The 20,910-nt window shown below is 45.4% G+C and overlaps 2 protein-coding genes across 3 annotated transcripts in view; one reads left to right on the forward strand and one right to left on the reverse strand.

The window, feature by feature from the left end:
* Positions 1-653: 653 nt before the first annotated feature.
* Positions 654-11,012, reverse strand: NRG4 (neuregulin 4). Its single transcript, XM_053658831.1, has 5 exons — positions 10,858-11,012; positions 10,552-10,653; positions 10,144-10,495; positions 7,502-7,560; positions 654-804 (listed from the first exon to the last, which is right to left on the reverse strand). Exons 1-5 carry the CDS (start codon positions 11,010-11,012, stop codon positions 654-656), a joined length of 819 nt encoding a protein of 272 aa, XP_053514806.1.
* The window catches only part of TMEM266 (transmembrane protein 266), a 51,303-nt gene continuing 40,297 nt past the window's right edge, over positions 9,905-20,910 (forward strand). For both annotated transcript variants that reach the window (XM_053659010.1, XM_053659011.1), the window contains exon 1: positions 9,905-10,036. The gene's annotated coding sequence lies outside the window, so the exon portion shown is untranslated. The remainder of the gene's footprint in view (positions 10,037-20,910) is intronic.

The following is a 20,910-nucleotide window of genomic DNA, read 5'->3' on the forward strand; positions in this document are numbered from 1 at the left end:
AGGCAATTCGTAAGCCTCATAAATTCTACACTCACAGAATTTCAGAAAAGAAAAATTGAAGACCAAAACTAATGAATGCAAGTAGTCTTCGGTGTGCAGCATTATTTCACGTGACTCATTTTTACTTTTGTCTAGTGAGTTACCAGTCTCCTCGTAGTAATGGCCCACTTATTTGTCTGTGCAAACTGATTTAAATCCCTATGGAGCCAGGGCACATGCGTGTCTTGTTTACTGTTCCTTACAGTCAGCACAACTCCTGGCACGCGGTAGACAGTCAATAGTTGACCCTAGATACTAATCACATGTTACATTTTATTTACAGTGTTGGATAAGTCATTGCTTTTCTTTCATATTCCAAATTTACTTTGCACAGACCTACCCCCAATATTTAGGTGTTTGTGGCATAATTGCTGTAGTGGGTGTGTGGCTACTAGTTTAGAGGAGTCAGGCCAAATAACAACAGTCACAACAGGCAGAGACAGCTTGAAATCCTTTCAAAAGTGACTTACGGATTTCACAACCATTAGCGAGAGAACCCTAAACCAAAAACACTGTCCGGGAGAGTATTCTGAAGTAAAGGGCATATAATAATTTAGTTGAACAACTACTTGATGCGTTACTCTTTCCTCTTCAGAAGCATGTTTCTCCGTTGCTCACCTGCAGAGGCAGTAGGGGCTCCAGCGGTAAGTTCCTGGAAGAACCGCCAGAGCCACAGAAGCTGCAAGCAGGCCGGGTTTCTTTTGGGTGCTAGCGCTTGGGAGGAAAACCTCTTTACAGTGAGCTCCTGTGTAATTGTCCATGCATCTGTAGAAGGAAATTTGGGATAAAGAACCGCATTCTGTGTCCCATTAACTAATACAGAAAGCAGACAGTTTCTTACTGGTATCAAGAAAAAGTACTAATTTTCAGATTGCGAACCCAGGCAAGTTCCCTGATGCTCACAGAGCTCCAGTCACAGTAAAACAAAGGAGCAGGTGCGGTCTAATTCTTGCCATTTTTTCAAGTTTTCTCCTTGCTTCAAAAATCCATAGAAAATTATAGACTATTCCTTTGACGTTCCAGGTGTACAGTGATGTAAATATCCACACTTAAATTTTTCTGATATTTATTTTGTGAAGTCTGATGGATGTGGTTCTAAATGTACTTTTTTCTGCATATTGCTAAGTGGTTATTCCAGCCCTGGTTATTAAATAATCATTCATTTTCCTACTGCTTAATGTATTAAATTTCAGCATTTCTCTTTCATCTAGAATTTTAAAAACTTTTTATTCGCCACTGAAATATTGCTGCCACCATTAGAAAGACTTAATTCTTCATTTTCCTTTCAAAATATCAAATGTAAATTTTGGTGCCAGCATGGTTATGTATTTACTAGTCTAAACTCAAAGCAAATGACCATACATTGTGCTTTTTTTTTTTTTGCAATAGTAAATTCTCTAGCTGTTTTGCTAGTAAGATTAAACACTTAGAGTGTCTTGGGTAAATTGCTAAAATCATAGAGTTCACTACAATGAATTATTTAAATTCTGACTAGGCTTGAAACTACCATACCCATTTTCCAAATAAACACTTTGAGTGAGATTGTGATTGGCCCCTGTTTTAAGAGCTTAATTTTGTTCTATAGAAGTATGAAGCGTTTTCTCACACTTTTTCATCTCATACTTTTTTGTCCAATATTTATCAGATGAGAAAAAATGAAATCTCCATGTCCCACCAGTCCCTTTCACTCATCTGAAAAGCGGGCTGGCACCAGAGGCGCCGCGTAGCAGATCCTCCCATTCAGGCTGAAGGACCTGTGAGCGGGGCCGTGGGACTCTTCCAGACCTGAAACTCAGATGCAGGGGAAGCACGGACGGACAGGTTAAAGTTCTAATAAAGCAAGGAAGAGGAGCAGTGTCTTAGACTGAAGCAGCAATTCTAAAAATTAGAATGGTTTCTTAAAATGAGAGGCTTAATCTTATCAAATAAGGAGGAAGTATGAACTTCTATTTTTTTGAGGGAAAAATTGATGGGTCCTGAGAATATGGCCATGATTATAATGGATTTAAAAGCTGTATTTCAGAAATGGTAGATCTATCAGATTGAAACCAGGCAATTAGGACTTTAAAATTACCAGTGGCCTTTCTCATTTAACAGAGACCCTGCAGTGTGGCCAAGAGCACCTCTGTCCTGAGGGTGTATTTACATTCTTTTTTCTTAGGCCTCAGATATATTACAGTCTGAAATTATACTTGCAAAAAGACTTAGACAATTGAAATGAATTCTGACTTCTAAAATTATTTTTGAATTTGCCTATATTTCACAATTTTAACCAAAAAAATAAATAAACCTGAATTGTTTTGACTTGCAGGGGGGTTTTAGGTGGCAGCTGGTAACTGAAGACATGTCTGAAGTGCTAACGTCAAATTAAAACCCAAGTTATTGCTTGATATGCAGCTGAAACTTTAAGAATATTAAAATGAACCTGTATTGCTCGCTGCTTTTCTCTGCCCCTCTATCTCCAGCCCGCTTCCTTCTTTATCTTCGACCCTTCCCTTCTCTTCCTTTGTCTCTTCCTCTCCTGTCATCCTTGGGACTCCTCCTGCCTTACTACCTCCATCTGCCAGCACCTTTTTTTTTTTTTAAACCCCTATTCTTTCTTCCTGGTCACCAAAATCATTACAGAGAAAATTTAGAAGCAGCCACTGTAGAATTCATTGAGTCATTGTACTGCTGTTTATGATTAGAAGAGCAAGTGGCTGAATACTTTATTTTTTGTCCTCGAAGCGGGGATTGCACTGCTTTAAAATTGCACATCATTGGTTCCTGTGTCTGCCTAGATGATGACCTATAGTCTCATGAAAGAATATAGCATTACTCCAATTTGGCACTTCAAAACAGCATACTAATTTTAAAAAATTATAATTTCTTTGCCACTAAGATATCAAAAAGTTATTAAGATATAATCATTATTGAGCCAGATGTCTCTACCATAAGAATTTGAAATTTTAAAACTTTCCTTCTACCTAAAGTAGATACCATCAGATTATAACTTGAAGTATAAAACTGTGAAGAGAAAAACAGAACCACAGAGAATTTAAGTGGAAAAAAAGAAACCATAAATATACATAATTCTTTTATATATAAAAGAACATACAAAAATTCTTTTATATATTTTCTGTTTCACAGAAAGCTATCATGCTTCTTTACAATCAAACAACTTGTCATAAAACAGTGCTTACAGTTTTTCAGGAATAATCTGGCCAAAAAGTAAAATCCCAATTAATGTTACATGGAACCCCAAGAGTTGTTAGGAGCTTCCATCGAGACTGGAGTGTAATTTCCTGTAGCTGAAATTATCTTCCTTGATTTTAACCGGATTATAATCAGTCTCATGTCTCAACACTTGGTATATTATCAACACCCTGAATCATTGCCTCTGAATCTATTTTTATTCTGGTTTCATTTACTTATTTGAAAAGTTGATACCAGCTAGACTGTGTTAGTTTTTAAAAAGCAATAAAATATATGTCTAAAATAAAATTCATGTTATAAAGTATTTTAACTTTTTAAAATATATTTTATTGATTATGCTATTACAGTTGTCCCATTCCCCTCCACCCTGCGCACCCTCTCCTACCCACATTCCCCCCTTTCGTTCATGTCTATGTGTCGTAAGTTTTTAGCTCGTACGTTTCCCATACTATTCTTGCCCTCCGCCCGTCTATTTTCTACCTACAATCTATGCTACTTATTCTCTGTACCTTTTCCCCCTGTCTCCTCCTCCCACTCCCCTCTTGCTACCCCTCGATGTGATCTCCGTTTTTGTAGTTCTGTTCCTGTTCTAGTTGTTTGCTTAGTTTGGTTTTTGTTTTTGTTTTAGGTGTGGTTGTTAATAACTGTGAGTTTGCTGTCATTTTACTGTTCATATTTTTGTCTTCTTTTTCTTAGATAATTCCCTTTAACATTTCATATAGGAAGAGCTTGGTGATGATGAACTCCTTTAACTTGACCTTATCTGAGAAGTGCTTTATCTGCCCTTCCATTCTAAATGAAAGCTTTGCTAGATAGAGTCATCTTAGATGTAGGTCCTTGCCTTTCATGACTTGGAATACTTCTTTCCAGCCCCTTCTTGCCTGCAAGGTCTCTTTTGAGAAATCAGCTGACAGTCTGATGGGAACTCCTTTGTAGGTAACTCTCTCCTTATCTCTTGTTGCATCTAGGATTCTCTCCTTCATTTTAATCTTGGCTAATGTAATGATGATGTGCCTTGGTGTGTTCCTCCTTGGGTCCAACTTCTTTGGGACTCTCTGAGCTTCCTGGACTTCTTGGATGGCTATTTCCTTTGCCAGATTGGGGAAGTTTTCCTTTATTACTTATTCAAATAAGTTTTCCACTTGTTGCTCTTCCTCTTCCCCTTCTAGTACCCTTATAATTTGGATGTTGGAGCATTTAAAGATGTCCTGGAGGTTCCTAAGCCTCTCTTCATTTTTTAGAATTCTTGTTTCTTCATTCTTTTCTGTTTGGTCATTTTTTTTCTTCCTTCTGGTCTACTCCCTTGATTTGAGTCCCAGTTTCCTTTCCATCACTATTGGTTTCCTGTGCATTTCCCTTCATTTCAATTAGTTTAGCCTGCATTTGTTCCTCTAATTTGTGATTAAAATCAGCCAGTTCTGTGAGCATCCTGATCACCAGTGTTTTGAACTGTGCATCTGATAGGTTGGCTGTATCTTCGTTACTTGTATTTGTTCTGGAGCTTTGATCTGATCTTCCATTTGGGCCATTTTTTTTTCTTGCCTGTTATGAGGGGCAAAGCCTTAGGTGTTCACCAGGGCAGGGCAACCCAGTCACTGGGTTGTGTGACACTGTATGTGGGGGCGGAGTCAGAGAGGGAACAATGGCATTTGCTCTGCTTTCTGTCAGATTACAGTCCCTTCTGCAACTTCCCCCAAACAAACTGGGCCTTTCTGGTGCTGATTCCTGTGTGGATGGGCTTGTGTACATTCTAGGACCCTGTGGGTCTCTCCAATGAACTCTCCTGTAAGGCTGGGGGTCTTTCCCGGCAGCTCAATTCCCACAGGTGTTTTCAATCGGTATTTTGAGGCTTTATTTCCTCGCGCTGTCTGTCTCATTCCCCAGTTTCACCTGATTTATCTTCAGGCCAATGTGTGATCGCCTGGTCAGCCAGCCGCCTTGTGCACTGTGCCCTGCTTCACAATCACCACCTCGCTGGGTCTGCCCATTGCCACCCCACGCCTAGGGTCTGCCAGCCACCGCCTATGTGCCCAGGGTCCTCCTACTGCGGTCTTGCATGCCCAGGGTTTGTGAGCTGCTGCCTTGCGTGCCCGGTGCCACCACTTTTTTTTGCCATGACCCCTGTCCACCTGGCTGCCTGACTCCACCCCTCCTACTGGTCTGGATGGATATGTCTATTTTAACTCCTTGGTTGTTGGACTTCCATACAGTTCAATTTTCTGTCAGTTTTGGTTGTTATTTTGTTTCTAAATTGTTGTTGTCCTTATTTTTGGTTGTGCGAGGAGGCACAGTGTATCTACACCTCCATCTTGGCCGGAAGTTGTATTTTACTTTTAAAATAAAAAATATATCAGATCTTTAAAACAATTATAGATAGGGAAATATAGCTGTGTTAATAGAAAATTATTTTTTCTATTACTATGTGACACACTGACAAAAATATAAGCTTACAAAAAATTACCTGTTGCATATTAACTTATAAATAGTTGTATTCTTGGCCAAAAGTTTAGGTTTTGAAAAACAGCACCTAAAATGAATAATTTAGGGAAATTACCTTCTTTTGAAGGCATTATAGAATGTCAAATATTCTAATAGCAGTATTGTTTTAAATGATGAAACTAAGACATATGGTAGTGACATATTTATTTGCTTAGAGTATTTTTTAAAATACTTATTACATATCAATAAATTTTAACAAATAAAAGATCAACATTAAACAGTACAAATACACTAAATAGAAATCATTGCCCAAACAATGTAACATAACCTTAAATCTCTGGAGAATACTCTAAGTTGTACCTTTAATAAATATTGTTAATATAATAGTATAATGTGTGAAATTATACATGAAAGCTATGTCAGTAAGTGAATTTGAATGACCTGAATTGACTTTATTTTTTTCATAAAGCCTATTTCCAATCTGATTTTTAAATAGAATCAATAATTTACAGCTTTTCAGGTTATTGAAAATGGCAAAAAACATGCTATAGAAAAAAATCTTTCATACTACTCAAAAGGTTAGCATTCCTATAGAGCCTTTAAAACTCTTTCAAAAGTACCAGTACTTTAAAGTTTACTGTAGATTGTGCATTACATTTACTAATCTTCGCTTCAAAAATGTCTGGCATCTGGTAAAGCAAAGTAGCCAGTAAGGTATGCTTATGTGCGAAGGGACCGGCTATAACAGAAGCAAAGAAATTAAACATATTTAAAGAAGGATCTGTACTTACATTATGATTACAAACTCTTAATTTCTTTATAAAGGGAACTTAACTCCTGAGTGAAGCAGAAAGACTAATGGAAACATCAACTTCCTATTAACACAGGTGTAATATCAAGGCCTCCTCCCAAAGGCAATCGCTTATGCAGACAAGTAAGGTGGGAGAGGGGGGCCGAGAGAGGAGGTGGGGGAGAGAGAATAATGAATCAATCACTGGCTCCTTGTATGACTTTTTTTCCCAAAGAAACAGGTCATACCTCAATGAAAACTTACATTTATACAAACAACTTTTTTGGGGGGAGACAGGCATCATTTCAAAGGTTTTGAATACTGTCTTGCCTTTTACAACAGGACAAAAAATCTGATTTATTGGGCTGCAGTGTGCAGTGTGGGCGAGGCTGAAATGAAGACCGAGGTGTGCAAAGAGGTCAGGGCCAGCCAAGAGACCTGCTCCGTTCAGTCCACATGTTCAGAATTGCAAATAGAGCAGAGTTTTATCTAGAAAAGAGAGTGTACTAAGATGCCCTTTCACGTTACTATCCAATTTTAAAACTTATGAAATAGATCGCATTTTTAGACTCTATTTCCTTTTGCATGTCTGACTAATTCAAGAGTGTTGTGTAACTTTGTGGAAAAAATAAATGTTAACATGGAGCTAATAGACAAGTGTTCCACAGGGTTTCTTAAAAAAGGACTTTTCTGACAAACCACATAGCATTTATGTAAATAATGATTTGAAGAACTTATAAAACTAAAAGAAGGTAATAGTTACAGTAGAACACCAAGTTGAATTTGGAAGATTTTGTTTACTTTTAGAGAGGGGAAAGGAGGGAGAAAGGAAAAAAAATATCAATGTGTGAGATATATACATTGATCAACTGCCTGTCACACGCCCCCTACTGGGGACCTGGCCCACAACACAGGCATGTGCCCGGACTGGGAATCGAACCTGAGACTCTTTGGTTTGCAGACCGGCACTCAATCCACTGAGCCACAGCAGCCAAGGCAAAACACAGGTTTTTTAAACTAAAAGAAAATCCGACTTACCTCAAAAAGCACTTTGGTGTGGGATATGCTAATTGCAGACACATCAGAGGCAACTGTATCTGGCAAGAAAATAACACACAAAACTTAAAACCACAATTAATTTCTTCCATTCGTACTTTATAGCTTCTGTGTCCTACAAAATGCCCTCTCATTAGTCACCCATGGCCTGTTCTACTTACACCTCCGGTATTTCTAGCTGGTATTGATACGAATCACCTGGCGCAGTTAAAAATAAATCGGCAGAACACTCTGGATAAGATTTGCATGGCTGGAGGTGAGGCTCCAGAACCTGATTTTCACAGGTGTCTCCAAGTAATTCTTTCAAAATGAGCAAGAGGCCTGCCCCAGATCTTCAGAGTTCCTCTATCAAGGGAGTCCGGCCTGCAGCCCTCGGGCCACATGCGGCCCTGGATAGCTATGAATGCGGCCCAACACGAACTTGTAAATTTACTTAAAACATGAGATTTTGTGTGTGCGTGTGTGTGTGTATGTGATGACGTGTCACAATGTATTTAATGTGTGGCGCAGGGACGCCAAAAGGTTGGACACCCTGGCAACACTGATCTGCCTCAAGGGCTAATCTTCCTCTGGATGTTATTGGTTTTAGGGTATTTGAAAACAAGAGCAGGACTAGTTGGGAAAAAGTAGGGCGGCGTCTGGTCATCTTGGGTTTCCCACACTCTCAAGGAGTGGTCAAAAAGAGGGAAGATTTTAGTTTGGACAAGGGCTGTGAAGTAGGACACCGCCAGGGGGCAGCACTGAGCTGACTTGCAGGGTTGGGGATTTTTTATTTCACCGTTACCACAGAAAAAGGTTGCACCTACATTTCTGAGGAACTCAGATTTTTTAAAAGCACTTAAAATGCATATATAAAAATGTTAGCATGTGATTTCCACACTCTTCTCTGTAGAGCGCCTTGATAGACAGCTATTACAGAAAAAAAGTTCCTTTAGTAGCATTGCCCCTCAATCGAAAAATTGTGTTAAGACTTCAAAGATCCCAGGTGTTCCAAAGTAGCGTTCAAATTCTGTTTGCAAGGTTCAAAACGCTTGTCCCACTCATGTAACTGGCATTGTAACTGGGTGCTTTCAATGGTTTTAATAAAATCTTTAGAGTCCTATTAGATGGGGAAAATGAGTTCGCAGTTTGGGCAAGTGATGCCAAGAGGGTTTTGTTGGTTCCCCCCCCACACTTTTTCGAGTGTAGTTGAAATAATTGCCACCACCTGTCGGAAAACTACCCTCCCACCCCCAACACCATCCAACCCCCCAAGGTTTCTTGGCCCACCCCCCACTTTCTCCAGTTCACATTTTTTCCTTGTAAGAAACATAGAAGAAAATTCCTCTGGCCACCCATTGTAGCTTCTACAAATATCACCATCGAGGGCCTTTTTTCCCCTCTGAAATTCCACCACTAGATTTGGGCAAGAAACACTGCGAGGGAGGGAGGGCGTGAAGAAGGGTTTCTTATTTCCCAGCGGGCCACAGCGAGACACTCCCTACCGAGATATGCCTGTGTCTGAGAAAGTATGGTCCCAGCCTGACTTTCGAAGTCTTTCCACCCCACAATTTCTATCGTCTAGCTAGAAACGCTGAGGTGGGAGGAGAAGGAGGCCCGAATGACAAAGATTCCTGGAAGGCCAAGTGGACCTAACTAAAAACAACAAACACCCCCCCCCCGCGCCCCCAGTAAACAATTGAATCCCTAAACTAATAAAAACCTGCTTTCGAGGACGTATGGGAACGCGACAACTCCAACGCGTTCCAAACTTTTTGAGCATTCTAACAAAAATGTCAGTATCAGGAGCCCATAGGGAAATAGCTTTTTTTCTCTTTTTTTGGCCATGTTTATTTACATTGGGGACTACAAATCACAGAGCTACCACGAGTCCCGAGGCAATCTCGCCACAGCGCTGCGCACGTGCGCGGAGCCCCGGGGCGGGAAGCCCGGCGCGCTCGCCCGAAGACCGTCCTGCGCGTCAGGCGGAGGCACGCACGCCGGGTCTGTGGTCGTGAGCATGGCGTGGGGGCAATTCGTGGACGAAATGTCTAAAAAGGTTCCTTGAGGGCAGTCACGTAAGGAATTGCTGACAGGCACCCCACCCCCGGGCCTCAGAGACCTCAGGACGCCGCGCCGGAGCCACCGGCACCACCCATGTGGCTGGTCCCCCATCCCGGGGCTTCGCACTTGTTGCCGCCTTCCCGCGCCCCTGCGCCGTCCGCCCGGCGGCTCTCGCCCACGCCGCGAAGCCGGCGCTCCCGGGCTCCCCCGGCTGCCCAGTCCCCGCCCCGCTCCGAGGCCGCGGGCTTCTGGACCGCGCCTCAGCTGCGCGGCGGGCGGCGGGCAGTGGGCGGGGGCGCGCGCGGACGCGGGCCGCCGGGGGCGGGGGCGCGCGGGGGCCGCGGGGCCAGCGCGCAGGCGCGACGGCGCAGGCGCGGGCCCGACAGAGCCCGCGGCGCGAGGCGCTGAGGAGAGCCCCGGGCGCGAGCTGGGTGGCCGCCGCTGCAGAGCGGAGCAAGCGGAGTCCGGCGGGAGGTACGTGTCCCCTCAGCCACTGCGCCGGGCCGCCTCCTCACGCGGGGGCCGCCGACTCGGGGGTCATGCCGCTTTCTCACGCGGGGCCGCGGGCCCGGGGGTCGTACCGTCTCCTCACGCGGGGCCGCGGGCTGCTGGGCTGAGGGGCCGGGGGGCCGGGCTGACCGCTGACCTTCATCCGGCGGGCTGGGTGCGTGCGGCCGCCCGGGACTGGGCTCCGGCCGGGGGCCGGCCCGCCGCCCCGCGTCCCTGCTCGTTTCCGCAGCCCTCTGGGCTGGGGCTCGGGTCCGGCCGCGTTGCCTGACGCGCGCCCTCGGCCTCCGCCGGCCGGCTGGCGTGTCCCTGCAGCCCGAGGCTGCGGAGACCCCTGCAGGGCGGGCGGGCGCGCTCCGGCCTCGGCGGGAGGTGGAGGGGAGCGCACCCCGGGGGGCGGCTCTCTCCGTCCCGCTGGCTCCGGACCTGGGTCCCCCCCCCGGGGGGCGGGTGCGCGGACGCCTGGGGCGTGGAGCTGCCACCTGTTGGAGGCCAGCCCCCAGGTGTCGCCGTCCCGCGCCAGGCCCGCGCCGCCCCTCGCGTCCGCCTCAGCGCCGCCGAGCCGGTGCAGCGTCCGGGACGGGCTGAGGGGACACACAGTCCGCAGTCCACACGGGCGGAACCGCACTCGCTCTGGACCGAGTTTCTGCTCGGGGTGCGCGTTCCCTGTTTCCCCGGCTGCTCAACTGGCTTCCAGCCACAGCCCCGCCAGTCAGCTGTGTGTCGTTGGTTCTCTGTGTGTTTCCCCGAAACGCTGTGGTGAGAGGAACGGGAGCCACTGGAGGCACCCACGGAGGACGGTGCCACGAGGCGTGGGGTTGTGGCAGCGGGACGGTGGCCGCTCCCCAAACACAGCCGTAGGCCACTTGTCCCCACGAGGAGCACACAGGGCGTGGCTGCCCGCGTGCGCCACACACTGAGGCGAAAGCCATCTGTACTCCATCTCCCTGAGCCCTCACACGCGACCTGCGACCTTCGCGTGGAAGACGCTGAGCCCCAGAAAGGTTGGCGCACTTGCCCAAGGTCACAGTCAGGGTCAGGGTAGGGAGTCAGGCAGACTCCGGCGCCCGTGAGTGCCCGGGGTGTCGGAGGAGCGTGGGAGGCGCGGTTAACCCCGCTGCCGCCGCGCCCTCTGCACTTCCATTAGCATCGAGCTTATGCATCAGCACGCAGCGTTGGGTTTTCCACTTCATCGGTCCCTCACCAACCTTGGTGGCTTTGCTCTAACTGGGAGAAACTGTCGTTTTACAGTGGGTCCTTGTGGAATTTTTTGAGGTGGCGCAGAGCCTGTAAGAAACGGAGTCCAAGACAGCTTCCATGTAACTCTCCCAAACAAGTTCAAAGAATAGTTTCCCTTCGGATTTAAGTCTATAAAAATGTATACGCATCAGGTAGAACAAATCACACCTGGTTTTCATTAGTGAACCCTACTGCAGTCTTCTTGCCCGCCCTGCACACCTTCGTCTGGTCTCACTGCTACTCACAGGGCACCCGTTGCTGCCATAGGAATCCATATGTCCTATGTCATAATCCATACAGTGCTAAACCCTGGACCCTAAATCCAGTCTCTCTCTATAGTTGCAGCAGTTGTGCATTCGAAACTCTTGGAATTTGTGCTTTTAACTATAGATGTATGCTTAAACTTTTTTTGGCAAATGCATTATTATAATTTATTATTATTATTATTATATGAAATACTTTAGATTTTCATTCATCTGTTTTTCTCTTCTTGGTGGCAGCCGTAGCAAGGGTTTTAATCTTATTTAGAAATTGGTTCACAACCCGCCAGTTAACCCATCTCCTTGCCAAACTGAAAAGAGTTGGAGTTCACCAATGACACCCACTGTAGGTCAAATCTGAGACCCCTAAAGCTCCCCTTTGCTCTGTTTGCACTCAGTTTCCCCATGGAGAGGATGTGGGGGTGTCTAAAGTTAGATTACACCAGGTGCTTTGGGTGCAGAGTGTAAGGGAAGCTGCCCAGTTCTGATGTGGGAGACAGCCAGGAAATCACTTCTGCATGAACAGGAGCCTAGAATGAGATTTCTGCTAGCAAATGTAACATGCACTCAATTGTAGAATGTTCAAATATCACATAAATATAGAAGATAGAACATCAGTAGTTACAATCTGGTAATCTCACTCCCCAGCATGATCCACAGTAATGGTTTAGTGTGGAGTCCTCCAGGTTCTGAATGTGGATACTAAAATATTGCTGTTTGCCAACAATATACATAGTTACACACTGGTTTGCAGTTTCTTGTCTTGCACTTAGTAATGGACCTTGGCCCTCTTGGAGGCCCTTGGATAACATATTTCTAGTTACCTTTTATTCAGCCATAGTGGGAACCTGATGGGGAGAACTGTGTAACCAGGGTGGAAGGAAAAGAACTAGTGTGTGGTGGGTAAGGACTCGGCCTGAGCTATGTCCTGTGATAGGTAGTTCTCACATTCTGTAAGTCCTGTAGCCTTTTGCTGTCACCCTTTGTGGTCAGCTGTTTAAATTTGAGGAAAGGGGAGCTGGAAGGACATGATGTAAGGACAGAGCTGAGATTCAAGTCTGGGTCAGTATAACTCAGACTCTACTCTTTTTCCTTCTAATTGCACAATGACTAGTGCTCCACCCTGTAGTCCTCTGGCCTCCCATCCTACTGCCTCTGACCATCCACACTGGCCTCCTTGCCATTCCCCCTGCCTCAGGGCCTTAGCACTAGTGGTTCCCTTGCCTGGAATGCTCTCCCCACACACAGCTACATGGTTTGCAGCATCACCTCCTTTTGGTTTTGCTTAAATTCTGACCACTACTTTAAAACTACACACCTCCCCACAGACATTCCTATTCCTCCTCCCTGCTTTGCTTTCATTCGTAGCCCCTCCTAGCACACTATATAAGTTAGTTATGTTTATCGTCCACCCACAGCCCAGGAATGAGCACTTCATGGCACAGGGATTTTGTCTGTTGTGTTCCCTCCCTGAACCCTGGTGCTATGGACAAGTCACTGTGGCATCCTTAAATTTTTCCAGCCCCCCCCCCTTTTTGTTTTTGTTAGCCTTACAGGTTCCCTCAATGAGTCAACAAGTCTAAAATGCAAAGGCTCTCTAAGTGTGTTTAGGGGAACAGCAAGGAAAGTGGAGAAGAATCTACAGAGACCTCATCTTGCCGTGAATAGCTTTGGGACATAGTCTCAGAAGGAACACTTACAAATTCCTCATCTCTCTGTGTCCTTTCATTCTCAGTTCCTACCCTTGGCTCTACCGGCTGTCACTGCCTCCTTGATGTCCTTCAAGGAACCCCTGCTCCCACCCCTCATAAAGGTCACCTGTGATTGCCTATGCCCAAATCCACAGCTGTTTCTCAGATTTCATTCCTGAAGGCTCAGCAACATCTGACCCTATCGACTTGTACTCCTTGGAATGCTCCCTGTCGCAGCTCCTTCCTGAGGCATCTGGCCTCTCTGTCCGAATCCCTCCTGTTCTGTGGAGAGAGGCGAGAGGGCAGAGACAGAAGAGTTTGAGTGTGGGCTTTCTCCATGGTTGGAATCCCTGCTCTAGCACTTGCTAACCGGGCGGCTCTGAGTAATTTAACACTGCTACGCTTCTGTTTCCTTACTAGTAAAATGGAAAGAAGAGTAGTTACATCATTGGTCTGTTAGGAAGTGGATTAAACGAGTGTGCCTAGTCAAAAGTGAGCACTCAGTAAATGTCACCTTTTATCATTTTGATAATTTCTACTTAGATACCTTTGGAGGCTAAAAACCCTAACTTTGACTCCTTATTATTTCACTTACTGCCATTGCCCTTCTCTTCCCCATGTGTGCCCACTTCTAAGCCTTTGTCCACGCAGTCCCCACTCTCCACCCTGTCATCCCTTCCCACCCTGCTCTGCCCCTCTGTCCTGGCAGAGTCGGGAGAGCGCTGAGCAGAGGTTGAGCACGGACCTGTTGTAAGACATCCCTGCACAGCACTCAGCCTGCCTCGCTCAGAAGGACTATAAATTACTTAAGGATGCCAGCTGTGATTTATACTTAAAAACTATCCTCCTCCATAGCATTTAACACTATAGTTTACATGTACTAGGAATTTAACTTGTATCTTTAAGCTGTCAAATATAGTTTTTCTTGCCCCTGTCAAAATCTTTCCTCTGAGGTATTGATCAGTCCTAAAGCCCATGTAAGGTTTAGATGGAAAAATTAAGCCAGCCCCACAGGGAGAGTTAACCACCTTAGAATAATTTTTGGAATGAGGAGGGATGTTTAGAAATCATTTTAAAAATGGGAGCGCAGGGAGTAATTTAATGCTTTTAAAAAGCAGTCTGAATATGAAGCTGTTAGGATTTTATAAAGTGTTTAGAGCATTTTTTTCCCTGTTCTCATGACATTTCTCCAAGTAAAATGAGCTCTGAGGATGTAAGTGGGAAATTTTTTAACTCTTCAGACCTTGTCACAGGCCTGGTCCTGAGCCACCAGGTTCTAGTCCTGCCTTCTTTCCCTTTGCTGAAAAATGTTCCCTTTACCCACTGAAGAGGACATTGACATTGAATGAAGATCAAAGGAGGGGCTGCTTAATGTTTTTAAAAAACAGTGTCTACAATCAGTTATAAATCACATAAGCAATAAGGATATCTAAATAGATAAAATAGTTACAGAAATTCAGACTGTCTTACTCCTGAAGGTCTCAGGTCTGAATGCAACAACACATTCTGGGCTGTTATGATCATCCTTGGGGTATTCTTGCTGAAATTGTTTTTAAGGGCCCAACATGCTTTTATAGTGCTTTTGACAATAAGTGTGTTATTCCAAAAAATAATATTTCTGGAGAAATCTTTGTTGGTTGCAATTGGAGGAAATTATATTTGACCAGCTGTGCCCACCAGAGGTTGCTTGGGATGACAGCGCTGCTCTGAGACGCACTGCCAGGTGCTTCAGGGTGAAATAGAAGGGACAGGTACTCTGCCCTTCGGTAAAGGGCCACAGTTGATCAGGAATCATTATGGCTGTTAGAAATTGATCTGGAGACTTGTGATTTAAAACCCATCTCCAACTGACAGACTTTGTTTTCCCTAAATGCAGTAGTGTTTCAGTTGACTGAAAATAACATACTGCGCTTTCTGAAGAACACCAAGGCTCCAGCCTTGGGAAAGACTTGCTTTGGCCATACGTCTCCTTTGGCTTGTTAATTGCCTTCGAAAGGGGAAAGCATACACAGAGGACCCCCAAGGTGCTCACTACACTATAATTTAGAAATAAGCCTTCTATAGGTTCTGGGATCATGGAGGCAATGTAGATTTACTTATTCCACAGGTGATTGCTAGCATCTTCAATGCGCCTGATCTTGCTAACAGGTGGAAGGAATGCCAAAGATCATATCTAGTGCTATGGACTGATTTATGACCCCTGCCCTTTCCAAATACACAGTGTTGAAGCCCTACCTCCTAATATGGCTGTGTGAGGTGATAGGATCTGTAGCAGGTAATTAAGGTTAAATGAGGTCATAAGAATGGGGTCTTAATCCGATAGGACTGTGGTCTTATAAGAAGAGGAAGAGAGAAAGATTTATTTTTCTCTCTCTCCACCATGTGAGCACATAGTGAGAAGGTAGCCATCTGCATGCCAGAAAGAGTGGTCTCCCCAAAACCCAACCATGCTGGCGCCCAGATCTTGGACTTCTGGTCTCCAGAACTGTGAGAAATAAATATCTGTTGTTGAAGTCACCCAGTCTGTTACAGTAGCATAAGCTTTGAACTGGATGTAAGACTGGAGACTTGATTTAGATCAGGTGAGTTAAAAAAAAAAAAAGCCCTTAAAATGAGTCTTAATTAGTGAAACAAGGTGGTGCTTGAAAATGTGAGTAACCAGAAAGTCATGGAGTCAGTTTGAGGACAAAGGCTAGAGAGAAATAATGCTGGTTGTATTTCTGGTTGTAAGCACATTCAGACTATTACTATTACTCTCCTTTTCCAAAGATAACATTCCAGGTTTTGAAAAGAAGCATCACACTAAGGCGTCAGGATTCCTGGAGCCTAGACCCAGCTATTCCACAAAGTAGGACTTAACTCCTGACAAGTTGCTTCACTCTTCTGGGTCCTGGCACCCTTTCCTGCTAAATGACAGGACTGGGCTTTGCAGTTTAAGGGTCCCAACATAACTTCTGTACTCTGAGCTAGGCAGTGCCTTAAGGGAGCAGGACAAAATAATTCACATGGGGAGCTTGCTTTACAAATTATACTTGGTGATAGCGGTTTGAAAAGTCAAGCATAGATGAATGGCATTTGGCAGGAGAAAACCTTAGTTCATCCGAAACCCTTAATTAGATACTGTAGGCAGCGCTGTAGCTCTGTCTGTGTCAAAAGATGCAGCGTTATCAAGTGGCACATTGTAGATAGAGATATGCAGTGTTTTTGCAACAGCTTGTTCATCTGTGGCGTGATTGGCCTGTGTCAGACAGGCAGCATCCGCATTTTCAACTGCGCCTGCATTTTGAAAACCTTAGTGCTCCTACGTGTAGATTAAAGGCCTCTTGCCAAGTTTCTGTGCATATGAGTTCATTGACATTGATGACATTCAGTGGGAAGTTTGGGGCCCATAGCTAGTGACACATATATTTTTTTCCCCTCCAGGTTTTATACGTAACTGAATACTATCACCATACTAGGTGTAAGTTTGTTTTGTTTTTGCTTCCTCCTTTTAATACCCCAGTCAGGCTAACATTTCTCAATTGTGATGTCATGGTTACTATTGCCGCATAACAAATTATCCCGACACCTAATGGGATAATTCAAATGCCTTAAAACAAGCATTCTATTTTGCTCAGGCCAGCCAATCTGGACTTGTGGTGCTGGAGACAGAGAGTGGTGGTGCAGGGAAGGTCTCTGGGCTGCTCCGTGGTTGGGATGGCGGCCCCTCCTCTTTGCTTGCTGGATGGGGCCCTGACTCCTTGCTTTGACTCCATTTAACTTATGTCATGGATCACCCCCACCTCGCTCCCCCTGACCCCCCGGTGTGCTGAGTCTGGGCCCTGGTGGTGAATGTGGGCATTTTAGATCCTGGAAGAGCTGCTTTCTCTCTTTGTCACACACATACTGATGAATATACATTTGTGGCCTAATTTTTACTTCTTGTGAGCTTGATTAACATGATTTAGCTAATCATGCTAAGGTTGACTCAACCTTGAGAGTGAGGAAATGAGAGGTCACATCCTGATACTTAGTAAATTCACCAAGCTGAAGCCACACAGCAGTCGTTCTTGTTGAGCAGCCTTCTATCTCACATTGTCATTGATCCCTCCATGCTGCCTCAGGGGGCACCGTGCTTCTCCCTTAGTTTAAAATCTTGACAGGGATGTATTTATTCCGCAGATGCTTTTTTTCCTGGCATTTACATATGGGGGTGATGAGCTCAGGGGCTAGAGATCTCCTAAGGTGCCAGCCAGTTCAGGAAGAAGGAACTCAGCTCCTGCGCAAGTTCCCTGGGGCTTCTGTAGCCAAGAACTGCAAACTGGGTAGTTAAAAAAACACACACACAACAGAAATTTGTCCTCTCACAGTTCTGGAGGCCAGAGGTGTCAGATCGAGGTGGCCTCGGGGCCACATTCCCCATGTAGGCTCTGGGGGAGAACCCTCCCTGCCTCTCTGGTGGACCCAGGCGTTCCTTGCCTTGTGGTGGCATCACTCCAGCCCCTGTCTCTGTCTTCATGGGGCCTTTTCCTCTGCGCCTCTTATCTGTCTTAAGGACAGTGCCATTGGATTCAGGGCCCACCCCAGTCCAGGATGACCTCATTGTAACTAGTTACCAAGACCTATTTCTACATAGAGTCAGGTTCTGAGGTTCCAAGTGAATTTGGGCAGACACTGTTCAACCCACTGTGTCTCCTTAAGTCAGAAATATGCTCAAGCTTAAGAGCCTGGGATTGTGTTGATTAAATGAGTCCATCACAGCACAGACTGTGCAGGCCCTGGGTTGTAAGTGCAAGAGCTGTAAGAAGCAGACAGAATATAATTGAGGGACATGCTAGCTGGTGGCTGCAGTGATACACGGTGATGTCTTCTGGTAAGATCCCCACAGGCACCATTCCAGACTGGGAACAACCACCCGCCCACTGGGACTCTTGCCGCCACCAATTGAGCTCACCCCGCAGGACTGCTCTCTGCAGGTGGGGCTGGTTCCCGCAGCCCCTGCTGCTCTCTGCTGCTGTGGCCACCTGTCTCCTGGCCCAGGGCCCTCCCAGCTTTGTAGCTTCCCATGGACACTGGTGATATTCCAAGGGCTCCTTTTCTCCTTTTGCAATAGGCTTCTCTCCTAGGGGCTGTTCTCCCATAATCACTCTAGCTACTGCTCAAGTCATTGCCATCTTGGTCAAAGGAAGGCAGTCCCCACGGTTGGGACACAGCACTCTCCTGCCATGCCGCTAACTGTGGATAAGCCACCGACCTCATCTTGAATTAGGTTAACCTGTGACTCACTCCTGTGTTGGTTTCTTTCTGATCCTTCCCATCTCAATCAAAGGATAATGTGTTTTGTGCCAGAGTATCACATTCTAGGTTCCCAAACCACCTTCTTACTCCTCCTTCACTCACATGCGACTCCAGGGGACCCATTCCACAAATTATGCCCACTCCCTCCTGCCTGGATCACCTGGTACTGTGCCCAGGCTCATGGGCAGCCCCGCTGCACTGGAACAAAACATCTGAAACAGTGACGAGGGAACCCAAGTTGCCTTGGCTCCTAGCAGCGGAGTCAGGTGGACGTGGGTTCCAATTCCAGGTCAGCCTCTCACTGACAGTGCTCTTAACCTCCCTACCCAAGTTCTGTAAATTGTAAAGTATGTGTGAATTGGCCCTAAAATATTATACTTTGAAAAAACTTTGTGAAAACCTCAGGCCCCATGCCAGTTACACTGTGATTGGAGGCAGAATCCACAGCACGTGGATGACAGACAGGTGGCTGTCTCATGGTACCGTGTTGGTTCCAAAAACTGGCCCCCGATCCACCTATAATAACTAATGACTCTCCCAACACAGTGTGTGTTTTTCTCTAGAGTGGGGATGTCCAACCAGTGGCCTATGGGCCATATGTGGCCCAGGATGGCTATGAATGTGACCCAACACAGATTAGTACATTTAATTAAAACCTCTTTTCGCTCATCAGTTTTTGTTAGTGTTTGTGTATTTAATGTGTGGCCCAAGACAACTCTTCTTCCAGGTGTGGCCCAGAGATGCCAAAAGGTTGGACACCCCTATGAACATTCCCTATTTGTTTCCCTTTTCTCTTACCTCAAAGGAAGACTTTATTCTCCCTTTTCAAAGTTAATAATTTTTGTATTGTTAATGTCTTCCCTTCCTACCCATGTCACAACTTGTCTCTTATCGCTGTTGGCTGTTTTCCATCAACAAACTTGAGCTGTGCCTTTGCTTAGAAACACCCTTCTCTCAGCCCTGCAGCCCACTCAGGAGGTGGGTAGGCTCCTTCCTTTGGCATCACACTCCTCGGACACTTCTATCATTCATCCATTTAACAAAAGGCCCTCATGTATGACCCCGTGCTCGGTACCATGACAGACAATGGGCAGAGATGATACTACCAGTCTTGTTTCTTGATCTCAAGCAAGGTAGTGACCAGCCCCTAACAAGTTCTGGTCTGGCCTTTGCCCAGAGCTCGTCCCTCACATGAGGCCCTCTGATCTCAGCTCACCAGCTTCATTTTGCTGTTGTCAACAGTCCCAAGATCTCTCCCACCATACGGAGGGAACACACTTCATGTAGTTACTTCCTCTGTCTCCCTCGGGTCCCAGGTTAAGATTTGCTTTCTTAGGGAAACCTTCATGTCCCCACCACTCCCCCATTTGGGACAGATTCCTCTTTTACATCCCAGTAGATCCATCTGTCCCTTCCTTCAGAACACTGACTCAGTGTCTGATTTTCTATGTATGGGTGTAATTACTCGACTGTCTTTCACTCTGCCCCGAGGTCTGTGGATGCAGGGAGTGTGACAGTTTTCACTTGTCATTCTGTGCACAGTCCCAGTATTGGATCTGTCAGGTGGAAGGCCCTCAGTAGACTGGTAGAGGGAAGGGAGGGGAGGAGGGAGTGTCTTGCAGGAGCCGGTCAGGTATTGAGAAGAAAACCATGTACACTCTCATATTTGGAGCAGAGTATGATAGTGGAGTTATACCTTGTGTGTTAAGAGAGCACAGAACCCAGCAGTTAGCTTATAGGGGTGTGGATGCAGGTGTGAAGTCATCAGCATATACCTCTGAGAAAGATGAGTAGGCATTCGATATGCAAATGAGGGAGTAAATGCGATTCCGGTAGAGGGGAGGGCCTATGCAAAGTTGTGAAAGAACAGCCGAGAGGTGAGTGTGACTGGAGTGAAGGGAGCAGATGGAGAAGGGGCTAGAGAGCTGGGACACAGATAATGCCCATTTCCTGTGGAATTTGAACATGTATGGGAAGAGCCAGAAATGGGTTTTAAGTAGAGAATAATATGATTTGCATTTTAAAAAGCCTTATTTTGGCAACTGAAACTCTCACACATGCCTTGAGGAATTGTAGCTACTCTGAAAAGCTATTTGGAAGTATCTGATAAAGTGAAACAATATACCTATTTTATAAATTGGTGATTCTACTTCTGAATATTTGCCTAAAAGTGAAAATTTATATCCAAAAAAGATTCACACAGAAATGTTCATGACAACTTTTTTGTAAGTGCCAAAATGGTAAACAATTCAATTTTCCATCACCTGTTGGATTACCTAAATGAAAAATAAAGTGTGGTATTTCCATATAATCGGGTGCTACTCAGCTGCGTAAAGGAGCAAAGTACTAATGAACGCAGACACCCAGATGAATC

This window comes from Artibeus jamaicensis, unplaced genomic scaffold, assembly GCF_021234435.1.
Source record: "Artibeus jamaicensis isolate MK-2021 breed Jamaican fruit bat unplaced genomic scaffold, CSHL_Jam_final scaffold_612, whole genome shotgun sequence".
Classification (NCBI taxonomy): Eukaryota; Metazoa; Chordata; class Mammalia; order Chiroptera; family Phyllostomidae; genus Artibeus; species Artibeus jamaicensis.

What these genes read in the sequence shown, in the direction of transcription:
- NRG4 (XM_053658831.1), bottom strand. Translation starts at nt 11,012, where the DNA reads ATGGAGTACAGATGGCTTTCGCCTCAGTGTGTGGCGCACGCGGGCAGC. An exon ending in CGTGGCACCGTCCTCCGTGG is followed by an intron (nt 10,654 to 10,857) that starts GTGCCTCCAGTG and finishes GTGTCCCCTCAG; the next exon opens with CCCGTCCCGGACGCTGCACC. An exon ending in TGGGGGCTGGCCTCCAACAG is followed by an intron (nt 10,496 to 10,551) that starts GTGGCAGCTCCA and finishes GGGGGGACCCAG; the next exon opens with GTCCGGAGCCAGCGGGACGG.